Source organism: Eschrichtius robustus, chromosome 14, assembly GCF_028021215.1.
Source record: "Eschrichtius robustus isolate mEscRob2 chromosome 14, mEscRob2.pri, whole genome shotgun sequence".
NCBI classification, from domain to species: domain Eukaryota; kingdom Metazoa; phylum Chordata; class Mammalia; order Artiodactyla; family Eschrichtiidae; genus Eschrichtius; species Eschrichtius robustus.
In genome coordinates this window covers 26,991,579-27,001,504 of record NC_090837.1, presented here as the reverse complement: position 1 = coordinate 27,001,504, position 9,926 = coordinate 26,991,579, and the positions used below count along the sequence as shown (strand labels likewise).

General features: G+C 54.0%; 1 protein-coding gene across 2 annotated transcripts in view; it reads left to right on the top strand.

Moving 5' to 3' along the window:
* The window catches only part of PI4KA (phosphatidylinositol 4-kinase alpha), a 96,218-nt gene that overhangs the window by 62,193 nt on the left and 24,099 nt on the right, over positions 1-9,926 (top strand). For both annotated transcript variants that reach the window (XM_068563728.1, XM_068563729.1), the window contains exons 20-25: positions 260-368; positions 697-833; positions 1,007-1,140; positions 3,400-3,482; positions 8,794-8,864; positions 8,940-9,064. In XM_068563728.1, the coding sequence (XP_068419829.1) occupies positions 260-368; positions 697-833; positions 1,007-1,140; positions 3,400-3,482; positions 8,794-8,864; positions 8,940-9,064 (659 nt within the window). The remainder of the gene's footprint in view (positions 1-259; positions 369-696; positions 834-1,006; positions 1,141-3,399; positions 3,483-8,793; positions 8,865-8,939; positions 9,065-9,926) is intronic.

The window sequence follows — 9,926 nt, the reverse complement described above, 5'->3', positions numbered from 1 at the left end:
TGGGATGCTGCTTGCCTGCCTCCCGACGAGGCCAAAGGGCTTTTCCCTCCCAGTGCAGAGCCTGCCCGGCATACAAGAGGCTCAGGAGCGTTTCTGGGCGAGCTCTCTGAGGGTTGCTGGTTACTGCGCCCCGTGCCTTCTCCTGCCCAGTCTGACCGATTCTCTGAGAAGAAGCCTGGAGAATGGGTCTCGAGCTTACACTTGTAGGTGTCAGGTTCATATGCAGGTAACCACCTTCTCTCTCTCCTCGGCCCATCAGCTCACCCGGCGGTTGCCGCCCATCAAAGAAGCGAAGCCACGGTTGCAGAAGCTCTTCCGGGATTTCTGGCTCTATTCCGTGCTGATGGGATTCGCCGTGGAGGGGTCAGGTAGGGGACGTTTGCTGCCCCAGGGAGGACAGTGCAGAGTAAGGACCAAGGTGAGAAAGGGCCCGACCTAATGGTGCCTGTGCCCACGCACAAGACAGGCCCAGCGCGGCTGCCACCTCCTCAGGGAACACTTCCCGAAGTCGTTTAGGGTTCTGGGAACACCACATACCTTAGGGAAACCTGCCCCCGTTAGGAAACAGACTCATTTCTGTGCCACATTTTTGGGACAGTGGCTCAACCAAAGGACCCACGACTCCAGAAGCTCAGCGTGGGCCCCGCCGGAGCTCTTCTCGAGACAGGAGGCACCTCAGCCCGCGCTCTCTTGCAGGACTCTGGCCGGAAGAGTGGTACGAGGGCGTCTGTGAAATAGCCACCAAGTCCCCCCTGCTCACCTTTCCCAGCAAAGAGCCCCTGCGGTCCGTCCTCCAGTACAACTCAGCCATGAAGAACGACACAGTCACCCCCGTAAGGATGCCCGCCTGCCAAGGATGGGTGGTACTGGGCAGGGTTTCGGGAAGCCCTCTGGGACAGTGAGGGCCAGTCCTGCGTGTCTGGTTCACGGGCACGGCGCCGGGGTTTGCATCTGGGGGAGCAGCCACGCCCACCCGTGCCCACACAGTCCTGGCATTCGTCCCCAGGCCGAGCTGAGCGAGCTCCGTAGCACCATCATCAACCTGCTGGACCCGGCCCCCGAGGTGTCTGCCCTCATCAACAAGCTGGACTTCGCCATGTCCACCTACCTTCTGTCCGTTTACCGGCTGGAGTACATGAGGTACGTGAGCTTCGCCACCCACACCCTCGATTGAGCTGGTTTTACGTTTGTGTTCCTGCCAGGCTTGGGCTTTTCTCAGTTCCTCCTAACAAGTAAGCTGTCTTAGAAAAACCAACCCCAATCCCTTCTGCTCTTCTCGTGTGCTTCTCCTTCCTGATCACTGGATGCCACGTGTAGTAACATACCAGGGGTCTGACGCCGGTGCCACCTCCCCGAGGGAACAGGTTCTGAGCTGTCACCAGAGCTGCCATCAACTCAGTGCACTTGACGGGTCAGAGCCTCTGCCGGGAACCAGCCCTCGCTGAGACGCTCTAGGGCACCCCCCGGGCTGGTTCCAGGACCACATTGGAGCACAGACAGCAAACAGGAAGTGGGGGGCTGCTCCAAACAGTCCTCCAGGGCACCTGACACTCGGGACGCCTCTGCAACCACAGGGAGCTGACAGCTAGAAGCACTAACATGGATGGAGCGCCGGCCCCACAGACGCTGCACGAGCTCCGTGTGCTGACAGGCCCCCCCAGCAAGCCCACAAGGTGGGCACTGTACACCCCACTTCACAGGAGGGAACCAGGGCCCAGGCGCTCAAAGAAGCTGCCCAAGGTCACGGTCCCTGATTTGGCCTGAGACCCACATGGTCTCCAGGGCAGTGCCTGCTGCCTCCCTGTAAAGGGAGACTGGAAGCAGCAGCAGGATGTCCAGAGCCCAGCCACCCACCCTGTGGACCCGCTGTGGGGGGCTGCAGGAGGACATTTGTTTAGGTCACAAGACAGGTGCAGTTAGATATAGAATAAAGTCTTTCTCAAACCGCTTAAAACGGAAAGTATTGATTCTTAAAGTGAGGGATATTTGGACAACGCCCCTATTTTAACCTTTATTTGGTGCCACGAGACCGTCCGGTAGATTGGATCTTGCTTGGAAGCTTGACATATAAACCATATGGAAGCTGTTTTGGGTGAGTGGGAGTGAGTCCTCCCCGCCTCAGTCCCCTCCTCCTGGCAGTCCCAGAGTCCCCACAGCCAAGGGAGCTTTGACTTTTCTTTTTTCATTACACATTTTTTTTCAGTTGTATAAGTAATAGGAGAACATTATACAAAACCGTGGAAATAGTTGAGGGAAGAAACCCACTCTGCTCACCAGCACCATCTGTAGTGGTTAGTATCATTCCTTCTGGTCTTTTTTTTACAAAGAATATATTTTCAAAGAAAAACCAAGCCAAACCAAAACAGCAAAAGCCTGGGTCTAATCCTGGCACGTGTAGCTCCAGGAGAGGCCTCTGGGCCTGCTCGGCCTCCAGCACCTGCAGGCAGGGCTGTGGGCTGTGTCCACTCCCCGGTGTGCCCCACGGTGACCCAGGGCTCTCGGGTGGGCTCTGTAGTTGGCGGGCAGTTCTGAGAGCCCAACTCTCGCCCGGGGCTGCCTGCCAGGTCCCCTGGACTCCTGTCAGCACCAAGAAGCAGCCCGGAAGCCTTTAGTCCAGAGCCTGGCTTGGATCTCAGCCACCAGTTATCAGGAGAGCTTTCAGACAACAGCACACATTCTCGCCATGTGCACGAGGGCGCTGGAGAGTGTCTGTGCTTGAGCCCCCGGCGCCCGTGGAGCCTTAATCTGAGAGGATGGGTGCGGACGTCATCCACGTGCACTGCTGAGCGCGCACCTGGCTGTCTCAGTGGAGCCCCAGATGCCAAGCGCCCTGCACCGGGGCCCTGGTTCAAGCACATGCCTTCCTTTTCTTCCTCTTCCTTTCTTCCTCAAGGGTAGGGATATTGTTTTACTTGTAAAAATGTCCATGGTGCGTAAAATAGAATAGAGAAGAAAAGCATTGGATGGTAGAAAAGATGCTAAGGAGGAGAAATGCATGTCTCCGTTTGCTGGCCCTGAGTCCAGAGAGGCCCTCTGTTGCCATCTCTTAGCTTTCCCTTCTAGAAATCAGCCACGTGCTCATGCGTGTATCCCACCTGCACACAGCGGGATGTGGGATCATACCTGTTCACACCTGTCCCGCTGCACCTTGCCCTTTCCTCCCAGCCGAATGTCTCGAATATTCTGTGGGAGCACAGAGAGCTGCCTCTCATTTTGGTGACTGCCTGATGCGCCGTTGACCGATGGACATGCAGCCGGTGCTGTTAGGACCCTGTGCATGTGACCCTTAAAACCCCTGGCTTGCAGGGGGCGGCTGCCCTCACAGCCTCATCTGCCCAGACAGCATTCCATCTGCTGGGGGGCCAGAGCTTCAGACTCACTCGGAGCTGTTCCCTCTAGGGTCCTGCGCTCGACAGATCCTGACCGCTTCCAGGTAATGTTCTGCTACTTTGAGGATAAAGCTATTCAGAAAGACAAGTCTGGTAAGTTGACTCCTGTGGGCTTCTCGTAATGAACTGAGATTTAATAGTGTAAAAAAGAATACTGCATCCTGTTTTCTGTCTGTGTCGGGAAAATAGTTTCATGAGGCTATGTACTACGCTGGAAAGATCAGTATAAAACATTTGACCCTAAAACATATACATCTTTCTGGCTCTGCCTCTGCTGCCAGGGGCCCGAGAGCAGAAGCACTGATGCTCAGATGTGCTCCAGCCCCCAGGTTTCAGTCCCAGATACCGTCCTCTGCTGAGGAACCCTGGGCTCCTCGGACGGTCTGGATGGACCTGGGGCATCTTGTGGCCAAGGAGCAGTAGTGCCTCTCAGGCGTCTGAGGCAGGCTGAGAGGACTGAGAATCAGGCTACAGGGGCTCCCAGCTAACAGATTGTCAGAATTCGAGCATGGATACAGTATTCCTATTATCTTGCTTAAAAGAAGGGCAAATATACTAGGACGTATATATCCAAATACATTAGGAGATTACATATATATTATATATGCTTATATATACGATATCATAATTTTGTTTCTTCCACTAAAGTGTTTGTGAAGTAGGGACGTGTAGTTGTTTTTCTCATGCAATCAGGAAAGAGGGAGCAGCAAGAAAGAGCCACATGGTCCAGGGAGAGGCGGGGCACCTGTGTAAGGTCACACCTGGTCTCAGAGTGACCAGGTAGGAAGGGCGCCCAGCAGGTGATGGGCAGAGACGTCCCGCGAGCAGCCTGTTAGAGGCGCTCATTAGCGGAGAGCAGAGAGCTCGCTGGGGGGCATCCTGCTCCTTGCCGTGGGGGCTCCACGCCTCAGCAGGCCTGCTGCCCACAGGGAGACCCCACTCGCTACCCCACGTTTCCAGCAGGCCAGGACCTGTGGGCCACATCTAATTTAAGACTGCATCCTTCTTTTCTGGGAGAGTTTCGGGATACAAGAGTCTGTGTGGAACATGAGGACTTGCAAGTCCCAGGATGCAGTATCCTCAGACCCTGGGCTCACAGGGCCTCGGCGTGACCAGTTCCAACAGGACGACACTCCCAGGGAGACAGAAACAGAATTAACCTCTCTAGGGTATCAAAATGTGCCCATCACCAAAACCCTACTGAGGCGAAACTAAGATAAGAATAGGAATTAAAAAAAAAAAAAGAATAGGAATTAAAACATGAAGAGATATTAAAATTGAGGCAGCAAAGAAAAAAAATTAAATGCATGGTACTGGCACTGTTTGCCAGTTTTAGTATAAGGACACTGATAAATTGTAGCATCATTGTGTTGGTCTGTGTGCTGATTTATAAGGTATTTAAAAATTGAAGAGACTCTGAAATATTAGACCTATGCTTTAATTAAATGCTTAGAAGAATATGATGAAGTTTATAAATGTGTTTAAATATTTGATGAAATTTAGTATGCTCAATCCACAAATTTTTTAATGTATCTCATGTAATAATGCATTTATTCAGTAAACGGTATTAGCAATCATTTCAAGTATTCTCAGAATAAAAGTTTTTAAGAAACTAAACTAGTTCCTAAAATGTTAGGAAGAAATTATTCATGAAGTTATGTTACAGAATCTTTTTAAACAAATATTGTTTTTATTGATTGACTGCAAAAAGAAATAGCTTTTCAGATTCAATGAACAGTGTTTTACTATTCTTTTTTTTTTTAAACTTCATACCATATTTTATTTATTTATTTATTATTTTTGGCTGTGTTGGGTCTTCGTTTCTGTGCGAGGGCTTTCTCCAGTTGCGGCGAGCGGGGGCCACTCTTCATCGCGGTGCGCGGGCCTCTCACTATCACGGCCACTCTTGTTGCGGAGCACAGGCTCCAGACGCGCAGGCTCAGTAGTTGTGGCTCACGGGCCCAGTTGCTCCACGGCATGTGGGATCTTCCCAGACCAGGGCTCGAACCCGTGTCCCCTGCATTGGCAGGCAGACTCTCAACCACTGCACCACCAGGGAAGCCCTGTTTTACTATTCTTTTTATTTTTTTTATTTTTTATTTTATTTATTTATTTATTTATTTATTTTTTATTTTTTTTTATTTTTTATTTTTTTATTTTTTTTATTCAAGACCCATTTATTCTCTAGTTCTGCCCACATGGAGACACCCTCCTTGAAAAGGGGTTGAATCCTTCCGTTCACTTCAACACCCTGTGCTGAAAACATGTCTTCCAAGGTTTCAACTCAGAGATCCACAGTCTTAAAGCACTGATTCTTAAACCTCATCTTGATTTCTCCCCTTGGATGGGGGGAGATGACCCAAACACAGAGAAGAACAGCTCAGGACTGTGGGCTCTGCTCGCCCAGAAGACCTTGCAGCTCCCCTGACCAGCCGGCTGGAGCCAGGATTAGGGCCCTGAGACGAGGGGCGCCTGCTGGGCTGCCGCCCCCGCCCCTAACTCCCGTCCTCTTCACTAGGCTGGCTGTCACCTTTAGTTTCCCTGGAGTCTGGGGCTTCCAGACGGTCTCTGCTCACACTTCTGTATCCCGCCTGCTGCCTCAGCACTGCTGATTCACACTAGGGGGGAAAAGCACACAGAACTGCTTTTCAGCACACCAACGTTCCACACCAAAGTTATTTGATACGCCTGCAGGTTCTTTTTCATCACAGGGCACTCCCAAGGCCATGACTTCCTCCGGCTGCCCACTGCCCTTGCCAGCAGACTGGATGTGCGTGGCCACCGTGCTGAGTCAGGCACACCCCCTGGCTCCCCTCCGGCGCACTCTCCTGGAGAACTGAGGGCGGTGCCCTGGGCGCATCAGCAGGATCTGTCCTGAAACCAGTCCTAGAGTGACAAGAGCCACACCTGCAGGTCTATTCCACTGACCAGACGCACAGGACCGAGCTGGGCCCACGGACCTTGGTCTGGACTGTGTCGGCTGGTCATTCTTGCCTAGGTTCACAGGCCAACAGCCGCTGTCCTTCCTTTCTTGCTCATCACTGCACCAGCGGGGTCACTCCTACCTGCTGCCGTCACACACCTGGCAACCTCGTGTTCCGGGGCCAGCCAAGAACTGAGACCCCAGCAGGCCCCTAGTTCCCAGCAGGCAAACTCCCCATTAAACTACTGCTGCCTAGCCGTGTTCTCGAGGCTTCAGAGCCGGGAAAGTGCGGAGAGGATAGCAATCTGCGGCGCCCACAGCCCCAGACCCACGATGATCCGCGGAGGCGCCGGAACCTTGCCGCACCCACCCCGGCCAACACAAGGGACCTCTGCACCCGCCTGTCCCGCGGACCCGGGCGCACATCCGACCACAGCGACCCACGATGGAGATGCGGGGGGCAGGCGCTGGGGCGGGCGGGGCCGCGCGGACCAGCAGGCTGCCCGCCCTCCCTCCCCGCCCACCGCCGGGAAACTGTTTTACTATTCTTAAAGGCATTTTTTTGAATCATGCTTTCTGAAATTTCCTGGAGTCAGTGGACACATACCTGCAGATATTCCCCAGTCTGAACAGATTATTCAATGGATTTACTCTTTTTTACACATTCTCCTAATTTACTCTCCAAGTGCCCTTGGATGGATGATTTTTTTTTTTTTTACAAGCATCCTTGATTTGCTAGATCCACGAGGTCTGGTTGACTAACAGTGTGGGAAAATGTTCTGAGGAATGCTGAGTGATGATTCTAAGGTTAATAAATTTGGCATTGATACAGTTAGTAGTGAGGAGTCTTGGGACTTCCCTGGTGGCACAGTGAATAGGACTCCGAGCTCCCAGGGGGGAGGGGTTCGATGCAGGGGGCCCGGGTTTGACCCCTGGTCAGGGAACTAGATCTTGCATGCATGCCGCAACTAAGAGTTTGCATGCTGCAACTAAGGGGCCTGCCTGTTGCAACTAAGGAGACTGTGAGCCGCAACTAAGGAGCCAGCGAGCCGCAACTAAGGAGCCCAACTGCTGCAACTAAGACCCAGCGCAACCAAATAAATAAAAATGAATAAATTTTTAAAAAAAACAAACAAGTAGTGAGGAGTCCTTCCCACGCCAGCGCCATCAGCACACTGACGACTCGAGCAGCTTGTTCTTGCCAATGGAGAACTAATTCCCAGGTGTCTTGGGTACCATTTTTTTTCTTCTGTTGAAAAATCAGTCCTTGGAGAAATCTTTTGAGAAATCACCCCAGGGACTGTGAGGTGCTGCTCCATGTGACCCTGCACAACAGTCCAGAGGTCGGTTTGACTCCTGTGGGGCTGGTGAGGAAGGACAGTGGGGGGCCCGGAAGCCCCCTCCGCTGGCAGCGCAGGGATGGCCACCAACTGTCCTAGCTTCACAGGGTGTGTCGTGGAGGACGCGTTGGTGTTTTCTCACAGTTCTCTCGCCAACACTATGGTTCTCCCGCTGTTGTTTTTAAAACCCTGCTCTACCCCAGCAGCACTGAGCACACCCAGTGCCCAGATTTTGGTCTCAGAACACTGTTCTCCAGTAAAAGGAACCCGGGCTCCGTGGAGGAATGGTGACTCTAGGGAGAGCTGGGGCAGGGAGAGTATAGGCTGAGCCCAGGGCACCTTGCAGGGCCAGAAAGTAAGGTCATGCCGAAACAAGAGGAAAAAGAGAAGGAGAAGGTGCGGAGGCGTGTCGCAGGGCCCAGGAGCCGACCAGAGGGAGCAGCCACACAAATGATGAGCGTCTGTGAGTCCCTACTGACTAGACGGTTGAATAAATAAAACACAGGGAGGGACACGCCTTCATGTGGAATTCCAGTTGCTAAAAGGAAAAAGAATGCGGAAGATAGGAAATGTCGACAAGAACCAGAGGGACAGCTGCCGCAGAACACACTGATGGATGGTTTCCAGGAGAAGTGGGGGGCTCTGCACAGCTTGACGTGTACAGGTTCTCGGGAGCCGCTGCCCCCCCCTCCCTGCCCCAGAGTGAGGGCTGGACCTGGGGACTCGCATCTGAGGGTAGAGGGAGCATTCAGGGCCAGCCCACCAGTGATGGGGGCACCGACTTCACCCTCCCCCCGATAAGATGCGACCAGGAGGGCCTTTCACCTAAAATCCCACGAGCTTGGTCCAGGCATGAACAAGCATCACACACACCTTGATTGAGGGACACCCTACAAGATGCCTGTGCCCTTCAGAAGTGGGGAGGCCAGAAAGACTGGAACAGCCCAAGGAATCAGCACAGACTACTGGGCTCAGAGCCGTGCTGAGCGGATGCCAAGGGGTGCCCTGGACTGGGTCCCGGGACAGAAAGGGGGCCATGGGGGGGAAATGCAAGTAAAGCCAAGAGTTTGGGGGACAGTGTTGTATCAGTGACAGATGAGACGGTGGTCCCCTCCACTGACACCCTGCCTTCCTGTTGCAGGGATGATGCAGTGCGTGATCACCGTTGCCGACAAGGTGTTCGACGCCTTCCTGAATATGATGGCAGATAAAGTAAGCCTTGTTGGAGAGCCAGCGCACGCCTGCCTGGGCCGTGCGGGGCCTGCAACCTGTCTCTTTTGAATCCAGGCCAAGACCAAGGAGAACGAGGAGGAGCTGGAGCGCCATGCGCAGTTCCTGCTGGTGAACTTCAACCACATCCACAAGCGCATCCGGAGGGTGGCCGACAAGTACCTGTCCGGGCTGGTGGACAAGTGAGCTCGGTTTCCTTCTGGTGCTGTGCGTGTGTTCACGTGTGTGCACATGTGCATGTGTGTGCGCGTATGTTTGTGCACACGTCTAGATTTGGGATGCAGGGAAGGGTCGACCTTGCATCATCAGTACAGAGAAAAGTGGGCTCAGAGTCACAGCTCTCAAAGGGCGGGGCAGCCCCCACAGGATGTTGGCAAGTGAGGAGTCAGTGGCCTAACCCTCCCCTGTTCAGAGTGGTCGGTGCTACTTAGAGCACATCTCCTGACCGGGTGTCACGTCCCTGTTCTCGGGATCCCACCCTCCCTGCTTCAGGGCTCTGGGCTCGCTCTGGGACGCTCATGGCCATCCTAAGTGCTGTCTCCCAGCCCAGGGCCTGGCCAGAGGACCTGGTGGAATTAGTTTCTCCCAGGCCCTCAGGAGGAGGGGAGCTCACCCTGAGCTGGTTCCACCCTGGGCTTTCCTTGCTGTGTTGGGAGGCACGGCAGGCTCGTGGAACGGGCCCTCCCAGGTGAGGGCACTCACGGTGGGCTGGGCCGGCCTCAGTGCACTGCCATGCCGGGCCTGCCTGCAGCTCCCGCAGGCGTCCCTGGAGCCTGCAGCAGACACCATGTGCCCGTCCAGGTAGGGCTGGAGGGCGTGTCTGAGCTAGGCCACCGAGCCTGCAGCCTGCTCCAGGGCCACCTGCTTTGAGCAGCAGGGGGTTTTCAGTGGTAAACACTGCAGTGCTACACAAGCCACGGTTGTGGAACTGCGGAAACGGCGGGCCGGCTATAAGTTACACGCAGATTTTCTATTGTGTGGAGGGGCAGCACCCCCAACCCCCCATTGTTGGAGGGTCACCTGTCCTGCCATGTTCCACGTGAG